The sequence below is a fragment of the Rhamphochromis longiceps genome, linkage group LG17 (assembly GCF_057381845.1).
Source record: "Rhamphochromis longiceps isolate RC_006_pf linkage group LG17, R_longiceps_female_GT1.1, whole genome shotgun sequence".
Lineage (NCBI taxonomy): Eukaryota > Metazoa > Chordata > Actinopteri > Cichliformes > Cichlidae > Rhamphochromis > Rhamphochromis longiceps.
Window position 1 is genome coordinate 11309408 of NC_140573.1, and position 19919 is coordinate 11329326.

A 19919-nucleotide genomic window follows, 5' to 3' on the forward strand; every position below is an offset into this window, starting at 1 on the left:
TAAGCTATTTTAGGTAAAGAATATCACATTTGACCTCAAATGAGAAAATGCCTTGCCTTTTTTGTACCAACAGTAAGATACAAAAGTAAGGCTTTTGGTGATATTTGGTGAGTTCAGTGCAGTTGTGATGTGTGCTTTCAGTAATAACTGGTATGACTCTTTAGTCTGATTATTATGAGGCAGTTATAGCCTTAACTGGAGGCCTAGCTTATATGATTTGTTTTGTAGGCTGCAACTTTACACATCATTGAAAATGTGTGTGTGTGTTTTCAGAAGACCTTATGGGACACAATCAAAAGCAAGAGAGAGGGTGAAAAAATGACAACACTCAGAAGGAAGGTCGAGCACCCCCCTCTCAAGATGGCTGCCAATAAAACCTTCCAAGTGTCTCGAAATCCACAGTACAAACGAGACAAGCCACGCAGCCCGCTCGCTTCACTTAACGAGGGCAAAGGTGCCATAGAGAGGTCCCTAATCAAGCACAGCCCCGCTGGGGATCGCTGCCTGAAATCAGACAAGCAGAAAGCCTTAAATCTGAGCCAGGAGCAACAGTCTCTGGTCTTGCCAGAAAAGGAGAACGTCCAACAACTTAATAGGAACTCTCCGCTGGTTTTGCTTGTCCCGGCTGCACAGGTGGTAGACTCTGGTAGCATGTCCGCGAGCCCAGATGTCCTTGCAGGAAAACCTGAAAACAAAGATCTTACCAAAATCCTCAACAGGACGCTGTCGCCAATTGGGACGCCAGAGAGTTTTAAGAAGCTCATGCCTTGGATTGAGTCAGAAATCCCACTCCCTGCTACTGCAAAGTCTGCAGCTGCTGCTGCTGACAGTGAGTTACCTAGAAGCCCCCTCCCGTCTTTGAAAGAGGCCCTGTTTCTCATCGACTCTGATCTGATCGATGTTAACACCAGCCCTCCAGATAATAATTCGAGCTGTAACTTTTCAGATTCGCTCGAATCTAACAGTGAAAAACACGGCTGTCGACCTGACACAGATGTCCTCAAAGCGTCATCTGGTAGCCCTGAGCTGTCAGAGTCCAGCGAGCCCAGACTTACTTTCTTTGTCAGCAAAAAAGCAGAGAAAGTGAGAGAGCTGTGTGTTTCGGAGGCTGATAAACTTCCTGAAGGGACAAAAAAAGGTTCTTTCACCTCTGCCACAGTGACAAAGGGTAAGGCACCGGTGGAGGCAAATGGTTCAAGTGGAAGGAAAATAAAGAAGTCACGACGAAGGCTCCTGCAGAATACGCTGGAGCTGTCTGATGGCAGCTGTCCGTGTGAGTCAGGTCCAGAAAGTCCTAGCCTTCCTGTCATCGACTCGGACAAAGGAATCAGCCCGTGTGATGACAAACCTCAGGTCCCAGAGTTTATCTTCTCCAGCACCAGCCCGAGGCTCGCTGCCTCACCTGCACCCATCACCTTCCCTGTCTCCTCCCCTCCACCTGTGGCTCCTTCTCGCTTTTCTTTCTCAGTAACGTCCCCACCTCATTCAGTCCTTGCTCCTGTTGCTTTTACCGTCGCCTCTCCAACACCTGTGAGCTCATCTTCTCCTCATCATCATGACCTTTTGTCAAAATCTAAAGTGTACGAGCAGCCCCTAGCAGTTTTTACACCTCCTCATGTTCAGGAAGACTTGTTTCCCGTTAACATAGTAGCGAAGAGCAAGAAGAGGAAGAGTGAGGAATTTCTGAAAACTGATGGGAAGAGTGAAGATGACAGGAAAACCAAGCAGGTAAAAAGGAGCAATGTAGTTCCTGGGAAAACCGAGCCCTCCCGATCAGTCCAGGAGAGGAGAGGTGCATCACAAAGGCAGAGAACATCAGGTGAGCCTCCTTCAAGAAGGTTGTTCATGTCTTTGTTGAGTTGGAGGCTGTAGCTTGTGTGTCTGCTGTTTTAGATATGCTTTATACTAACAGCTCTATTATGTTCAGAGAGAGGAGGAATAAAAAAATCTAGACTATATCTCCACAAACTTTAAATCAGCTCCTTTTGAATTGTTTAAGCTACTTATGCTCAACACATTTGTTTTCTTTTTGTATCACATATTTATTTATTTATTTATTTCACTTTCAATAAAAGGGTTGCTGGTGATAGTGATATATGGCTCATGCCAGTATCGGTTGATGTTGGTATCAGCCGATGTTGTCCTTGCTGACTGATTATTAGTGGATGTCACTGGCGGATATTTATCTGTCACATCAGTTTTGCAAACTGGCTACAAAACCAGAGACAGTTCAGTTGATTTTAAAAAGATTTCATTCCCTAAACAAAGGGCTAAATGACAGACAGAAAAAATTAAATTTAGCCATCCATCATGGGAAGCTGGAGTTTCTCTCAGTCTGTCACAGGGTTGTAAAATAAAATAAGAACGGAAAAGATATCGTTATTTTAAACTTTGGTGCTGGACTCGGAGCACGGGGTGTTATTTTCAGGCCGTGTTTGTAATATTGGCAGTTTGAAGGTGAATAACCTGCTGACGGTTAATGTCCTTATATTGTGGATTTATTGAAGTCTGATGCAATTTCTATCCCTCCCCGTAGGCTCAGTTCGCTCAGTGACCGCATCATCTCTAAGGACTATGAAGTCTGCAGTTCCCGCCCAGGCTAAGCTACCACACTCCAAAGCAGTCTCACAAGGTATACAGGAATATGTTGAAAAATTGGGGTTAAATAATGCTTATAATCCTTTCTGCACTGTTACAAAAATGGATATTCGTACAACTCAGGGCTAAAGTTTTAAGTAATAAGTTAGCTTGCATACAAGTCATTCGTACGAGCTAAAAACTCTTTTCCTTGACTTTGATAGGAAATGTACCATTGGTGGGGAAAAAACAAAACCGCTTAATTAAAAGGATTGGAAAAGAGTGTGTTTAGCCTATAAAGTGACATGAAGTGCTATCATCTATCTTAATCACTTATCCAGTTCAGGGTTGCAGGGGATGGACGTAGTCCTGCTGTCACAGGGTGAATGCCAGGCTGACAGGTTGCCAGTCAATCATTTAGCTTTTTCTTATTATGGTTATCAGAGATGCTTTGAGTCACTTCATTCAATAAGCATCCTCCTTAAAGAAAATTGACTACTCCATCACAGCCATAAGACCAACACAGATTATTTTGATCTGTGTGAGTCCAAAGATAAAAGTATGGAGCTGGAAAAGGGCATAATATAACACATATAACATAATATATGTTTAACTGCAGCAAAGAACCAAATACTTCATGTGATTGTGTGCCAAGAGTGGAACTGTGGTCATTTATGTGGGAGTCAGGAGTCAAAGTGAAGTATGTGAGGGTGGTGCAAGACATGTATGAAGACATGTAGGAATTTCAGGGTGGCTGAAAGGTATGGTCAGATAGGAGTCTCTTCAACTATCTTTACCCATCACACGACTCACTATGAGCAAGGATTTGGTGACAGTGGGAAGGAAAAACTCCCCTTTAACAGGAAGAAAGTTCTGACAGAACCAGGCTCGGCGATCTGCTGCGATTAGTTGAGGGAAGGAAGAAGAGTGAAAGTCAGTGGAAGTGTGATAGAACATACGTGTGTGTGAATGAAGGATGATACCCTGTTACGACTCATAAAGGGAGCAGCTGATGATGATGAGGATAATGGCGTCAATAACAGTTCCTTCTGTTGTTCACAGGTGCTCCATCTCGAAAGGCACCTGGTGCTCCCTCTATGAAGACAGCAAAAGTAATCGCTGTGGCACAGTCGAAGCTGAGCTTTATTAAGCCTGCACAAACAGGTGTGTGAACATTGGAAGAATCATAAACACTGTGAAATGAGCTTTGTGATTTGCTTTTATCTTTAATTTGTTTGTTTTTTGTTTTTGTACTATTTTCTTTCAGCTCTACCCAGACACCCGATGCCGTTTGCTGCCAAGAACATGTTTTACGACGAGAGGTGGATAGAGAAGCAGGAGAGGGGTTTCACATGGTGGATCAACTACGTCCTCACCCCAGATGACTTTAAGGTCAACACCGAAGTCGCCAAAGGTAACAGGCAGCAGGCTCAAACATGAGAAGATCATGGTAACACCTTAAATATCTCTAACCTCTTAAATCTGTACCCTCCTCTTGTGTGTCTCGTGTAGTAAATGCTGTGTCCCTTGCTATGGGCGGTGACGACAAGTATAGTGTGCCCAAAGCTCCCACCAAAGAGGAGATGTCCTTCAGCACTTATACAGCCAGACGCAAGCTAAATCACCTCCGTCGCTCCGCCTGCCAGCTGTTCACATCTGACGCCATGGTCAAGGCCATTCAGAGGCTCGAACTGGAGGTGGAGGCCCGGCGACTGCTTGTCAGGAAGGACCGCCACCTTTGGAAGGACATAGGTAAGAGTCCTGCTTAATGAAAGCTCAATGCTCTGAGATTCCTGTCACTAAGGCCTGTTCGTGTCATCTTTCAGGTGAACGTAAAAAAGTCCTCAACTGGCTCCTCTCGTACAACCCTCTGTGGTTACGGATCGCACTTGAGGTATTCTGACACATGTGTTTTCTTCTAATGTTCAGCGTTTGCCATTTCCAACAATGTTGTTATTATTTATTTATTTATTTTTACCCTGAATATTGCTCATCTTCAGACGATCTACGGAGAGCTGATCTCACTGGAAAGCAACAGCGACACCTTGGGCCTGGCTGTGTTCATCCTCCAGCGACTGCTGTGGAACCCGGACATTGCTGCAGAGTTCAGACACCCCCGAGTGCCCCACCTTTACAAAGATGGTAATTTGAGAGGATGTTGGGTCAGCGTCAGAGCTAATAGAAATACCAGGAGAGCCGAGACTTTTAGTTTAATTGAATTCAAAGTAATTAAAAATGGGGCATTGTTTGTGTGTTGATCAGCCCAGGTTTGCTTTTGAATTTCCCACTTGAGCTGTAGCACAAGTCTCGGTTTGCCTTTATCATCACCAGACAGAAACACTTTATTATAGAAAATTAACAACTTGGGCATGAGTGCAACCTTAATTAACCGACTTCTTGTTATTCCTTCGCTGACTCAAACTTTTAATTTCCTTCTAACAACACAACAACAATGACATTTTGCACTGGAATAGATGTGCTTTATATTATTAGACCGAGGAAAAAAAAGAAGTAAAATAGATGAGGAAATGGGCAGCACAACCAAATAAATATAACTAAATAATAAATATAGATACAGTGTGCATGATGCTCAATGTTATGCTGCCAGATCTATAACTGTCTGAAATGTGCAGCTGCAGTTGCTTCAGTTGATGTGATGATTATTGGATGATCATGATTATTCAAATGTTCCAAACACAAACATAATTGATTAACACTCAGGTGAAAAACAGGATGTTTCACTTTTTCTTTTCCCCTCTTCACTTTGAGTAACCGATTACTTTTTGAATGTGATTAGTTCTCATGAGGCTTAAAGATCACTTTGGATTCATTGGATTAATGTCCCAAAACCTCTAATGTTGTTTTATTCCTAAAATTAATCTGGGAACATAATGCTGAAGAGCCCAAGACAGATGACAGAGCAAAGGATGAAGGAAATACTTTCCTGATTTTGTAGATGTTTGGAATTCCTTTTTAATCCCACTTGCAATTAAATAATTCAAACAACTTGGGAGTGTAAAGACTACTTTTTAAAACAAGGATATCTTGTGATCAAAATAAGAAGATTTCCTTTGTAAACTGGAAATTGTCTTGATTGTCACTGTATGAATGCCTGTTTACCTTTTCTCGGTTAGGCCACGAGGAGGCGCTGTCCCGCTTCACTTTGAAGAAGCTGCTGCTGCTCGTGTGTTTCCTGGACAAAGCCAAAGAGTCCCGGCTCATTGAACACGACCCCTGTCTGTTCTGTGTTGATGCTGAGTTCAAGGTACGCCACAATGTGTCACCAACAAACATTTGTGGAAAATTACAATTTTTGTACATTGAATAAAAGCTTAAGATAGTTACTCTTTTCTTGGTATTGAATGGGAGAGCATATGATGTCATTGTGCTTTTGGAATGATGATAAAGAAAAAAAAGCTTAAATAGGTTAAAAAGATGAGTCTTGAACTGCTTTTTGAGTATACTGAGCTCATGGATCAAAGAATCGAGGAGAGAGATTTCAAGAGTAAGGGTCACGATTGCAAAGGCTCAGTTAGCTTTAATTAGTTTTTCTTCTAGATTTAGGGATGGATAATAAGCTCTGATCAGGCGCCCCAAGAGTCCTGGTGAAAAGTTAATCTCTGTACAGATATGCTTCACCATGAAGAGGCCTGAAGATAAAAACTAGAGGTTTGAATTGAATTCGAAATTTAATGGGGAGCCAGCACAGTGAGATCTGCAGAGGTGTGACGTTAGAGGTCTCAAAGGATGTGGTAACGAGCCTCGCAGCAGCATTTTGCACAAGCTGGAGACGATCCAGGGAGGTTTTACTGAGGGAGGCGAAGAGTGACTGAAATAAAAGCATGAAAAACAGTTTCCCCTCTTCTGGTCTTTTTGGCTTGTGTTAACCTCTGTCGTGCTATGTACTGCTCAATTTTTTACATTTTTATTTAACAGGCAAGTAAAGACCTGCTGCTGGCCTTCTCAAGGGACTTCCTGAGCGGAGAGGGGATCCTCCCGCGGCACCTCAGCTACCTCGGGTTACCCGTCTCCCACGTTCAGACGCCCCTGGACGAGTTCGACTTCGCTGTGAAGAATTTGGCAGTTGACTTAAAATGTGGCGTTCGTCTAGTGTGAGTGTGTCGGCATGAATTTTAATGCGATGCTCGGATCCCAGATGCGTGTGTGCTTCTCTCAGAGGTCAGGCTCAGATAGGCAAGGGAATTGGGAGCTAAGGACTCTCAGACAAGGCGGTTTCAGACAGGGGATTTCCTTCCTTGATTTCTCACTGAAGGATTGGCTCTTTGACAGCCCTGACAGTGGTTCAGTTTGTGTCTGTGAGTCTGTTAAATAAATTTTTTTTTTTTCAGAGCAAATCTTTGACTCCATTTTATTTGTGTCAGGTTCCCTACAGGTTATGATGCAATTTAATGTTACATATTTTTCTGTTTTGTAATTACATGGGTATTTTTTTTTTTTTTTTTTAAATATCCTGTATTTCAAGTGGGTATGTTGCCCCTAATGTTGTCCTGTACTCTGATTGGCCAACATGTAGTTAGGGTTATAACAGCATTTAATTAAATGTATTTAAAGAATTCAAATTGACATGAGCCAGATTTAAATTGGCAAAAGCTGGATTTGACCTTGACTAGCCCTGTATGTGTGGATCAGGTTCTCATTAGATACTCATTTATGTTCAGCTGCTGCTGCTGTGGGATTTAAATGTGTGACATAAACATTTCATTGCATGACAAATCAGTTGAAGCGATGATGATGATGATGATGGAAGCTAAGGATCATCTTTTTGCTTTAGGAGAGTGATGGAGCTCCTTGTCCAGGACTGGACTTTATCTGTGAAGCTCCGCCTCCCGGCCATCAGCCGCCTGCAGAAGGTCCACAACGTCGATGTCGCTCTACAAGTTCTCAAAAGCAAAGGGATCGACCTGAAGGACGAACGTGGTAATTAATCAATTTCTGAAAATCAAATTTGTATATACTGTTTAAGATATGAACATATTCGTTGTGTTTTATATTCAGACACTTTCTTTGGAAATCTCACTGCTATAGTTTTGCCTTGAGTGTAAACAAGTTCTATATCACCTTGTAGTCTGACTTTCTTTCTTACTAAACTTTATTGAGCTTACATGAAAAGAAAATTCAGAACTTTGCTTTGATGGTATTTAAATGTTTTGTTTTTATTTTCAGGCTCAACCATTGATTCAAGAGACATTGTGGATGGACACAGAGAAAAGACGCTGAGCCTGCTGTGGAAAATCATCTTTGCATTTCATGTGTGTATGCCTTTGTTTCCCCCATTTGAGAACCCCCATCCCAATAAGTGAAGAGAGTTGATTGATATGGTGTTACTGCATCATATGTTCAGGTGGAGGTGATTCTGAATGAGGATCAGCTCAAGCAGGAGATTGGCTTTCTGAAGAAAACCCTGAGGACTAAACGGAGGCTAGCATCTCTGAAGGCCGATCGGGGTCTTCGGCAGACGCCTGCAAAAACCAGAGTCCCGTACGAACATGGCAGCACCAAAGTTACCCTGCTTATGGACTGGGTCTGTTCCGTTTGTGACTTTTACAACCTGCAGGTGAGACTAAATAGTTTAATTTTAGCTAAGAAACCAAAGAAAATAGTTTCACATTCAGAATTAAACTGATTTAATTGAGGCTTGTTTAAGTTTTATCTCTTTTACTGGTTGCTTTTACACTTTGCCCACTAACTACATTTTTTTTTTTTTTTAACTTGAGGTTGATGCACACTAAATAAAACGTTACCTTGATCTTACAAAGCTGTAATACAGTAGATTTTGGTCATTGTTTTGTGTCGCTTTTAGATTATATCTACACACTTTTCCTCATTGCTTATCATCTTCATCTTTTTATAATCTTTGCAGCTTCTTGTTTGCATTTTTTTTATAAAGAAAATAAATAAATTATCTACTTTAGGCTACTAAATCTCAGTTTATTTGCAATGCATGTATTCTAACTCCTTTGCAAAGACCGCATCATGATTTAGACACAGATTTTAAGAACATGGAAGATAACCTTGTGCATTCACGTGACTTACTTTATACAATGTTACAAAGATATATTTTCACCCAGGCAGTGTAGGCGTTTACCCATTTCAATGTGCGTTGTAGGCAAGTTATCCAAACAAGGATACATTTAGCTGAACCATGGAATTCGTGGTGGGCTACATTGCTAGAGCACCCAAAACCCGCAAATTTTGGATGTGGTTGAAAAACGTCTTTCAATGTCTATTTTTTTTTTTCTTTTTTTTTCTTTTTTTTTTATAGCTTAAACCCTAAATATGCTTTTCGGTGGCATCTCAGGGCTTTCAGAAGAACAAAACGAAACAACACTGTAAATATAAATGATATTTGTGTGATGCAAAATGACAGGTTTGTTGGTTTTTGCTGACCTTTGGAATTATCATATTTGCCACAAAACGCAACCTTGACATTGTAATATATAGATATAGAGAGAGAAATTTTCAGAAAACTCTAGTTGGAAACGATAAATAAAGTCTCTCTCTGCCTGTGTGTGTGCAGGTGGAGAACTTCACCGTGACGTTCTCGGATGGCCGCGTCCTGTGCTACCTTATCCACCACTACCACCCGGGTCTCCTGCCAGAAGCGTCTGTCAGTCACCGCACCACTCAGACTGTCGAGTGCTCACCAAGAGGCCGACTGGAGCTCAGCTGCTCAGCCAGCGACTCCGACAGCTCCTTTGAGTCCCTGCCCACAGGCCCAAATGGTATGTCAGCTGTGTGCTGCAACCTTAGTGCAACCATCTGTGCCGGGGGGGATTTAAAGAGGAAAAAAAAAAGTTCACTTGGATGTTTGTACCTCAGACATTTGTAGTCTGTCAGAACATGAAAACGGTGAATATGAAAGGAACTCTGAATTATTTAAAAAAAAAAAAAAAAAAAAAAAAGAAGAAAAAAAAAAGAAATGTAACAAATAAATAACACAGTATGTTTATTACATTACATCTTAATTTTTAAAAAATTTTTAAGTCACGGTTACCTCAGCTTCGTGATGTCATAACATCAAAATACATACACAATACAAAAGAGAGTTGTTACTGACAGTATCTATTTATTCGCCAACAGGACCTGATTCTCCATCGCTGGAGTTTAAAGAGCTACTGAAGAACGAGAAAAGCAACTTCAAACTGGTCAACAGTGCGGTGTCTTTTCTGGGCGGTGTGCCCGCTATGATCAACCCGGCCGACATGTCCAACACTATCCCCAATGAGAAGGTGAGACCAGGTGGGAGGTGTGTCATAGCTTGCAGGAACACAGAACATTGTTTTTGGTGAAATTCATAACAACTGATTATTAATCCACATTCAGTGTGTTTTATATGTACTTAACAAAGAGAAACACATTCCCAACACTACACTAAGCTTATTCCCCCGCTAATTCCCTGCCTGCAGTCTTGTGCTACAGATGTATAAATGATCATGTGTAAAAACAATAATACAAATGTAGCTTTCTGATTCAGTAGCTCTGTGACAGATGTTGGCTTTTAAATGAATTAAGCTCACTTTACAGGAGTTGGCTGACTTTGTGGCTGCCTCACCCATGTAACCTGACTAAATTTCCGCCCTCATGAGGACAAACTCTCTTGCAATCATTTGTCTTTAAAATCTCAGGATTTGGTAAAATAAGGCTTTTAACGCCTCAATTGTAAAGATATTTAATGTACCAAAATGTGAGAGAGAATGCAGCACTGTCTTCATCCACGTAAACTGACTTGCAGGTGGTGATGTCGTACTTGTCCTTCCTGTGCGCTCGCCTGTTGGACCTACGGGACGAAACCAGAGCTGCGCGGGTCATACAGGGAGCCTGGAGGAAATACAAGCTCAAGAAAGATTTAGAACTCTACAAGGTTTGTGGTTTTTACTTATTTATCATTTAAATTAAACTCACAGTTAAGTCAAGTGTTTATGAGACCCTTTAGCCCTTTATGTCTGATACTGGCCTAATATTGGTCATGGGTAACTATGGGTGTTTGAGGTGTACTTGTCAATAAATGAACCTTGAAGACGTTGGTGGATGTAAGTCACACGTTAAAGGATCGTTAACTCTACACCCATCATGTTTGCAGACTGATACGCTTACAAAATGCTACCAAAAAAGTAACCTCTGTAGAGAAGGTTATAATGTGTTTAATGTAGAGCTGGGCGATAGAACGATAACGATATGTATCGCGATATAACTTTTACTCGATAGAGAAATTAAGCTATCGCGATAGACTTCGCCGCTCTTGTCCTCTAAAAAAAAAAAAAAAAAGGTCAGCCAATCCAAATTAAGTAGCGCAGAGCCGAACCAATGACAGCCGCAGCGTCACGTCGCGTGACTTGTAACGTACAGCACAAGTGCCAAGCCGCACGTGTGTTTGTTTGGGAAGCAGCCAGCGCATAATGGAGGAAATGAGTGTGCCGACTAGAAAAATCAACCGAGCGTGACCGAAGAGAAAACAGATGATGGTTCCAATGCCGGAGAGATTGTCGAACGGAAGAGCCATAGAAGTTCCGTAGTGTGAAGGTATTTCGGCTATTTCAAGTCTGACTAAAAACAGAGTAGCGCGCACTGTAAATTGTGCCGAAAGCAAGTCTGGAAATACAATAAACTGGTGCATGCGTCACACTGTGCGCCACGTTATTGTTTCGGTGAAATGAATTTCTACAATACTGTTACTGTTAATTCTACTCTCTGCAGTGTTTAAATGCTTACATATACACACAGTTACTGTCCCTCCACACATACGACTCGGTTCTGCTTCTATGCCCCAGCTTTGTTTACTTTTTCCCACCGAGGCTTCTAGACTTCTGATTGGCCAACATTTCTGCACGGTTAGGAATCTAGCGCCACCTGCTGCTTTGGCATGTTCATAGCAGCGTTTTCCTTCATTTCTGCCTTTATGTGTGGACGGGATTATTTTTTAAAACGAAAACGGAAAATCTCAGTTTTCAAAAATACCCGTGTACGTGTGGACGTAGCCTCAGTCTCTGACTGGAAGCGCTAATTCGTCATTCGGCTTTTGTCAGACTAAAGTAACTGTTAAAACTGTTTGAAAAGCTCAGCTATACAACAAGGAGAGATTGAGAATTTCCTTTTAGTTCTCAGTTTATTTGATATTGACAAAAGTTAGTCAGTTTTGTCTGTTCTTCTGTAAAACAAACTAAGATTTATTTTTAGAATTAATATTTTGTTTCTAAGTGGAATTGACAATTTAGTCTGTTTCATTTGTTCTATTTTGAAACTTAAACGCTTTAGCGGCTGCCTTTTGTGTAGTTTGCAATATTTGCCTTTATTTATCTGAAAAAGTCTCATGTTCCTTAAGTACATCTACCCTGTCGAACTTATTATGGGAAATAAATATTTAAATAAAAACAAGCTGCTGATTATTTCACATTTTACTTGTGAGCAACGGCACATTTAAATCTTACAAATATAGTTATTTGGCTTATATCGTGATAGATATCGTTATCGCCTGAAATGAAAAAAACATATCGTGATATGAAAAAATCTCATATCGCCCAGCTCTAGTTTAATGTTGCTTCTTGTTTCCATGCAGGAAAGAAACATGGCTGCCATGAAAATCCAAGTATTTGTGAGGAATTTTCTTCAGAGGCGCAGAGCTAAGAGGCAGAACCAGGCTGCTGTTGTCATCCAGACCTCATGGAGAGGTTATGCAGCCCGCAAAAAGCTGCGACTTAGAAAACAGGCTCAACTTCGGGCTATGCAGCATGAAGCAGCAACCGTCATCCAGGTGTGTATGTGCGTTATATATCTGAGGGTTAGAAGTGGTGTTTGACAAAGTCACATATGGCTTTGGCTTTTTGAATCTAACTAGATTCAGCTTCTCAGGTGATGGTTAATCTGACTTTGTTTCTAGTTGTGAATGACTTTGTTCAAGGACATTTTGATGTTCATGATCATCTATTAATGTGCTGTCTAGTAAACACTGTGATTACACTTTTTTTTGGATAATTTTACTGTTTTGTCATATCAAGGATAAATCCAGCATAATGAAGCTACCACGTGTTTTTGTTCTTTGAATTAAATGGGTCTTATCTTGTCCTTGCAGGCTCAGTGGAGGATGTTTTCAACTATGAGGGCTTACCAGTGCCTCAGATATCATACCATTGTTGTCCAAGCACAATGGCGAATGAGGAGGGCGGCCTCCGCTTATGGGAAAATCTACTGGGCGACGACAGTCATTCAGAAGTACTCACGAGCATGGGCCATCTCAAAAAGAGACAGAGCACATTATCTCTTACTAAGGAGCGCTGTGGTAAAAATACAAAGAGGCTATAGAAGATGGAAAGCTCAGAAAATACAAAAGGAAAACTGTGCGGTCAGAGTGATACAAGCTGCTTTTAAGAAATGGTACGGAAGAAAAATGTCCCAAAGAACTGCCGCTGCTGTGAGAATCCAGTCCTGGTACAGGATGCAAAAGTGTCTCAATCAGTACAGAAAGATCAAGGGAAGTGCTTTCCTCATTCAGGCTCAGTACAGAGGCCTTGCACAGAGGCGCCTTTTTCTCACATTAAAACTGCAGCACCACTCAGCTGTTGTCATCCAGAGTGCCTTCAGAGGGCACGCTGTCAGAAAAGAAGTGTCGGAAATGAGGTGTGCTGCAGTCGTAATCCAGCGCTGGTGCAGAGCTTCCATGACAAGAGATGCGGAGAGGAAAAAGTTTGTCAGGATGAAACGCGCGGCCGTTACCATACAGGCAGCGTATCGTGGGAAAGTGGCTCGAGACTCTCTGAAAAAACAGGACAGGGCAGCAGCTGTGATCCAGGCAGCTTTTAGGAAGCACGCTGCCCGTAGGCGCTACCTGATCTTGAAAAGAGCTGCAGTTCTAATACAGCAAAAGTACAGAGCAACACTTTTGAGTCGCAAGACAAATAATGAATATAACTCTCTGAGGGCCGCTGTGCTCACTGTGCAAGCTAACTGGAGAGGCAGAGTGGACAGGAAGAGGATAGAAAAGTGGCATCAGTGTGCATCTTTTATACAGGCTTGTTATCGTCGGCACAAAGTGCAAGCAGAGTACAGAGCCAAGAGGGCAGCAGCTGTGGTTCTACAGAGCCATTACAGAGCTTATTTGGCTGGAAGGAAGATGAGGAGAGGATACCTAGAAAAGAAAGCGGCATCCATTACTCTCCAAGCTGCATTCAGAGGGATGAGAGTTAGGGCAGAGTTGAAGAAAAAGCACCAGGCAGCGACTGTCATTCAGGCTTTAGCCAGGATGTTTTTATGTAGGAAACGTTATCTTCTGCTTCACAGTGCAGCGATTGTCATCCAGAGCCGATACAGAGCTCTTTTGCTGTGCAGGGTGCAGCTAAATGAATTCAGAAAACTTAAGCAGGCGACTGTTAAGATACAAGCTGTGTTTCGGGGATTTAGAGAAAGGCGGGACTTGAAGAGGCAACATAAAGCATCCAGAGCAATCCAAGCTCACTTCAGGATGCACAGAATGCGTGTGGCTTACCTTGCCCTTAAGTGTGCCTCCATCATTATTCAGGAAAGGTACAGGGCCAAACGGCTCATGGATCAACAGATGCAGAGTTACAGAACAATGAAACATGCAGTCATAGTAATCCAAGCAGCATACCGTGGCCACAAGGCCAGGAGAAAGATTGCAAACATGCACCAAGCTGCTTCAGTCATTCAGAGAAAGTTTCTGGCCATCCGGGATAGAAAAAACTTCCTGGCTGTCAGAGTGGCAGTTTTGGCCTGTCAGCAGAGGTACAGAGCAGTAACCCTGGCAAGAAAAGCACGGCTGGACTATCTCTCAAAGAGAAGGGCAGTAGTTTGTCTACAAGCAGCTTACAGAGGATATGTAGTTCGAAAGCGGCTGTGTATTGAGCACATGGCAGCTGTAACAATTCAGTCTCAGTATAGAATGTACCAGCAGAAAAACAACTACAAGAGACTCTGCTGGGCAGCCACTGTATTGCAAACACGCTACAGAGCTAACAAAAAGATGAGAGCAGAGGTGCATGCCCTGAGTGTTAAGAAAAATGCAGCTGTTGTCTTACAAGCTGCCTTCTGTGGAATGAAATTAAGACAGATGATCAAACTACAGCATCAAGCTGCCAGTGTTATCCAGAGAGCTTACAGAGCTCACTGCGAACACAGGGAGTATCTCACTCTGAAATCCTCTGTCCTGACTCTTCAGAGAAGATATCGAGCCTCTGTAGCAGCAAAGAAACAGTTGCAAACATATCAGAAACTGCGCAGAGCTGCTGTTGTTCTTCAGGCAGCGTACAGAGGGCAGCAGGTCAGACAGGAAGTTGCTCGTTGGCATCAAGCTGCTACTGTGATCCAGTCTGCCTTCAGAAAACACAGAGAAGTCGTCAAATTCCAGGCCATGCGTCTATCTGCCATCATCATCCAGAGACGTCATCGGGCTCGTGTTCTTCAGAGGCAAGAAAGGGAAAACTTCCTAAGAATGAGACATTCTGCTGTGGTCCTACAAGCAGCTTTCAGAGGTCATCGTGTCAGGTCTGACATTGCCAAGATGCACAGAGCAGCTACTGTCATTCAAGCAAACTTCAGGAGATATAAACTTCAATCAGAGTTCAGGCGACAACGCTGGGCAACCTGTGTCTTACAGCAGAGGTTCAGAGCTCAAAGAACCAGAAACCTTGTGGTGAAACATTATCAAGAGGTTAGAAAAGCTGCCATCATTCTACAGGCTGCATATCGTGGAATGAAATCCAGACAGATGATCAAACTGCAGCATCAAGCTGCCAGTGTTATCCAGAGAGCTTACAGAGCTCACTGCGAACACAGAGAGTATCTCACTCTGAAATCCTCTGTCCTGACTCTTCAGAGAAGATATCGAGCCTCTGTAGCAGCAAAGAAACAGTTGCAAACATATCAGAAACTGCGCAGAGCTGCTGTTGTTCTTCAGGCAGCGTACAGAGGGCAGCAGGTCAGACAGGAAGTTGCTCGTTGGCATCAAGCTGCTACTGTGATCCAGTCTGCCTTCAGAAAACACAGAGAAGTCGTCAAATTCCAGGCCATGCGTCTATCTGCCATCATCATCCAGAGACGTTATCGGGCTCGTGTTCTTCAGAGGCAAGAAAGGGAAAACTTCCTAAGAATGAGACATTCTGCTGTGGTCCTACAAGCAGCTTTCAGAGGTCATCGTGTCAGGTCTGACATTGCCAAGATGCACAGAGCAGCTACTGTCATTCAAGCAAACTTCAGGAGATATAAACTTCAATCAGAGTTCAGGCGACAACGCTGGGCAACCTGTGTCTTACAGCAGAGGTTCAGAGCTCAAAGAACCAGAAACCTTGTGGTGAAACATTATCAAGAGGTTAGAAAAGCTGCCATCATTCTACAGGCTGCATATCGTGGAATGAAATCCAGACAGATGATCAAACTGCAGCATCAAGCTGCCAGTGTTATCCAGAGAGCTTACAGAGCTCACTGCGAACACAGAGAGTATCTCACTCTGAAATCCTCTGTCCTGACTCTTCAGAGAAGATATCGAGCCTCTGTAGCAGCAAAGAAACAGTTGCAAACATATCAGAAACTGCGCAGAGCTGCTGTTGTTCTTCAGGCAGCGTACAGAGGGCAGCAGGTCAGACAGGAAGTTGCTCGTTGGCATCAAGCTGCTACTGTGATCCAGTCTGCCTTCAGAAAACACAGAGAAGTCGTCAAATTCCAGGCCATGCGTCTATCTGCCATCATCATCCAGAGACGTCATCGGGCTCGTGTTCTTCAGAGGCAAGAAAGGGAAAACTTCCTAAGAATGAGACATTCTGCTGTGGTCCTACAAGCAGCTTTCAGAGGTCATCGTGTCAGGTCTGACATTGCCAAGATGCACAGAGCAGCTACTGTCATTCAAGCAAACTTCAGGAGATATAAACTTCAATCAGAGTTCAGGCGACAACGCTGGGCAACCTGTGTCTTACAGCAGAGGTTCAGAGCTCAAAGAACCAGAAACCTTGTGGTGAAACATTATCAAGAGGTTAGAAAAGCTGCCATCATTCTACAGGCTGCATATCGTGGAATGAAATCCAGACAGATGATCAAACTGCAGCATCAAGCTGCCAGTGTTATCCAGAGAGCTTACAGAGCTCACTGCGAACACAGAGAGTATCTCACTCTGAAATCCTCTGTCCTGACTCTTCAGAGAAGATATCGAGCCTCTGTAGCAGCAAAGAAACAGTTGCAAACATATCAGAAACTGCGCAGAGCTGCTGTTGTTCTTCAGGCAGCGTACAGAGGGCAGCAGGTCAGACAGGAAGTTGCTCGTTGGCATCAAGCTGCTACTGTGATCCAGTCTGCCTTCAGAAAACACAGAGAAGTCGTCAAATTCCAGGCCATGCGTCTATCTGCCATCATCATCCAGAGACGTTATCGGGCTCGTGTTCTTCAGAGGCAAGAAAGGGAAAACTTCCTAAGAATGAGACATTCTGCTGTGGTCCTACAAGCAGCTTTCAGAGGTCATCGTGTCAGGTCTGACATTGCCAAGATGCACAGAGCAGCTACTGTCATTCAAGCAAACTTCAGGAGATATAAACTTCAATCAGAGTTCAGGCGACAACGCTGGGCAACCTGTGTCTTACAGCAGAGGTTCAGAGCTCAAAGAACCAGAAACCTTGTGGTGAAACATTATCAAGAGGTTAGAAAAGCTGCCATCATTCTACAGGCTGCATATCGTGGAATGAAATCCAGACAGATGATCAAACTGCAGCATCAAGCTGCCAGTGTTATCCAGAGAGCTTACAGAGCTCACTGCGAACACAGAGAGTATCTCACTCTGAAATCCTCTGTCCTGACTCTTCAGAGAAGATATCGAGCCTCTGTAGCAGCAAAGAAACAGTTGCAAACATATCAGAAACTGCGCAGAGCTGCTGTTGTTCTTCAGGCAGCGTACAGAGGGCAGCAGGTCAGACAGGAAGTTGCTCGTTGGCATCAAGCTGCTACTGTGATCCAGTCTGCCTTCAGAAAACACAGAGAAGTCGTCAAATTCCAGGCCATGCGTCTATCTGCCATCATCATCCAGAGACGTCATCGGGCTCGTGTTCTTCAGAGGCAAGAAAGGGAAAACTTCCTAAGAATGAGACATTCTGCTGTGGTCCTACAAGCAGCTTTCAGAGGTCATCGTGTCAGGTCTGACATTGCCAAGATGCACAGAGCAGCTACTGTCATTCAAGCAAACTTCAGGAGATATAAACTTCAATCAGAGTTCAGGCGACAACGCTGGGCAACCTGTGTCTTACAGCAGAGGTTCAGAGCTCAAAGAACCAGAAACCTTGTGGTGAAACATTATCAAGAGGTTAGAAAAGCTGCCATCATTCTACAGGCTGCATATCGTAGAATGAAATCCAGACAGATGATCAAACTGCAGCATCAAGCTGCCAGTGTTATCCAGAGAGCTTACAGAGCTCACTGCGAACACAGAGAGTATCTCACTCTGAAATCCTCTGTCCTGACTCTTCAGAGAAGATATCGAGCCTCTGTAGCAGCAAAGAAACAGTTGCAAACATATCAGAAACTGCGCAGAGCTGCTGTTGTTCTTCAGGCAGCGTACAGAGGGCAGCAGGTCAGACAGGAAGTTGCTCGTTGGCATCAAGCTGCTACTGTGATCCAGTCTGCCTTCAGAAAACACAGAGAAGTCGTCAAATTCCAGGCCATGCGTCTATCTGCCATCATCATCCAGAGACGTTATCGGGCTCGTGTTCTTCAGAGGCAAGAAAGGGAAAACTTCCTAAGAATGAGACATTCTGCTGTGGTCCTACAAGCAGCTTTCAGAGGTCATCGTGTCAGGTCTGACATTGCCAAGATGCACAGAGCAGCTACTGTCATTCAAGCAAACTTCAGGAGATATAAACTTCAATCAGAGTTCAGGCGACAACGCTGGGCAACCTGTGTCTTACAGCAGAGGTTCAGAGCTCAAAGAACCAGAAACCTTGTGGTGAAACATTATCAAGAGGTTAGAAAAGCTGCCATCATTCTACAGGCTGCATATCGTGGAATGAAATCCAGACAGATGATCAAACTACAGCATCAAGCTGCCAGTGTTATCCAGAGAGCTTACAGAGCTCACTGCGAACACAGGGAGTATCTCACTCTGAAATCCTCTGTCCTGACTCTTCAGAGAAGATATCGAGCCTCTGTAGCAGCAAAGAAACAGTTGCAAACATATCAGAAACTGCGCAGAGCTGCTGTTGTTCTTCAGGCAGCGTACAGAGGGCAGCAGGTCAGACAGGAAGTTGCTCGTTGGCATCAAGCTGCTACTGTGATCCAGTCTGCCTTCAGAAAACACAGAGAAGTCGTCAAATTCCAGGCCATGCGTCTATCTGCCATCATCATCCAGAGACGTTATCGGGCTCGTGTTCTTCAGAGGCAAGAAAGGGAAAACTTCCTAAGAATGAGACATTCTGCTGTGGTCCTACAAGCAGCTTTCAGAGGTCATCGTGTCAGGTCTGACATTGCCAAGATGCACAGAGCAGCTACTGTCATTCAAGCAAACTTCAGGAGATATAAACTTCAATCAGAGTTCAGGCGACAACGCTGGGCAACCTGTGTCTTACAGCAGAGGTTCAGAGCTCAAAGAACCAGAAACCTTGTGGTGAAACATTATCAAGAGGTTAGAAAAGCTGCCATCATTCTACAGGCTGCATATTGTGGAATGAAATCCAGACAGATGATCAAACTGCAGCATCAAGCTGCCAGTGTTATCCAGAGAGCTTACAGAGCTCACTGCGAACACAGAGAGTATCTCACTCTGAAATCCTCTGTCCTGACTCTTCAGAGAAGATATCGAGCCTCTGTAGCAGCAAAGAAACAGTTGCAAACATATCAGAAACTGCGCAGAGCTGCTGTTGTTCTTCAGGCAGCGTACAGAGGGCAGCAGGTCAGACAGGAAGTTGCTCGTTGGCATCAAGCTGCTACTGTGATCCAGTCTGCCTTCAGAAAACACAGAGAAGTCGTCAAATTCCAGGCCATGCGTCTATCTGCCATCATCATCCAGAGACGTTATCGGGCTCGTGTTCTTCAGAGGCAAGAAAGAGCAAAGTTTTTGAAGTTGAAACAATCCGCCATAGTTCTCCAGGCAGCACTGAGAGGCTGGCGCGTCAGGAGGGATGTTAGCCTACAAAATCATGCTGCTGTTGTAATCCAGTCATACTGGAAATGTTTGGTGGAACGACGTATCTTCCAAAGAAAGAAAGATGCAGCTGTGAAACTTCAGCAGAGGATTCGAGCAGTGCAGCTTGGCAGGCAGGAGAGAAGCAAATACATCCAAGTGAGGCAAGCTGCCATCACACTTCAGAAACACTGGCAAGCCTGGATTGCAAGACAGCAGGTAA

The 19919-nt window shown here is 43.4% G+C and overlaps 1 protein-coding gene across 1 annotated transcript in view; it reads left to right on the top strand.

Moving 5' to 3' along the window:
- The window catches only part of aspm (assembly factor for spindle microtubules), a 31250-nt gene that overhangs the window by 1207 nt on the left and 10124 nt on the right, over positions 1 to 19919 (top strand). The window contains exons 3-19 of the mRNA XM_085387834.1: positions 274 to 1819; positions 2537 to 2632; positions 3640 to 3741; positions 3845 to 3991; positions 4090 to 4329; positions 4404 to 4471; positions 4578 to 4719; positions 5712 to 5842; positions 6514 to 6689; positions 7370 to 7515; positions 7762 to 7847; positions 7940 to 8152; positions 9116 to 9320; positions 9679 to 9827; positions 10331 to 10459; positions 12152 to 12346; positions 12665 to 19915. Coding sequence (XP_085243960.1) covers positions 274 to 1819; positions 2537 to 2632; positions 3640 to 3741; positions 3845 to 3991; positions 4090 to 4329; positions 4404 to 4471; positions 4578 to 4719; positions 5712 to 5842; positions 6514 to 6689; positions 7370 to 7515; positions 7762 to 7847; positions 7940 to 8152; positions 9116 to 9320; positions 9679 to 9827; positions 10331 to 10459; positions 12152 to 12346; positions 12665 to 19915 — 11022 coding nt within the window. The remainder of the gene's footprint in view (positions 1 to 273; positions 1820 to 2536; positions 2633 to 3639; positions 3742 to 3844; positions 3992 to 4089; positions 4330 to 4403; positions 4472 to 4577; positions 4720 to 5711; positions 5843 to 6513; positions 6690 to 7369; positions 7516 to 7761; positions 7848 to 7939; positions 8153 to 9115; positions 9321 to 9678; positions 9828 to 10330; positions 10460 to 12151; positions 12347 to 12664; positions 19916 to 19919) is intronic.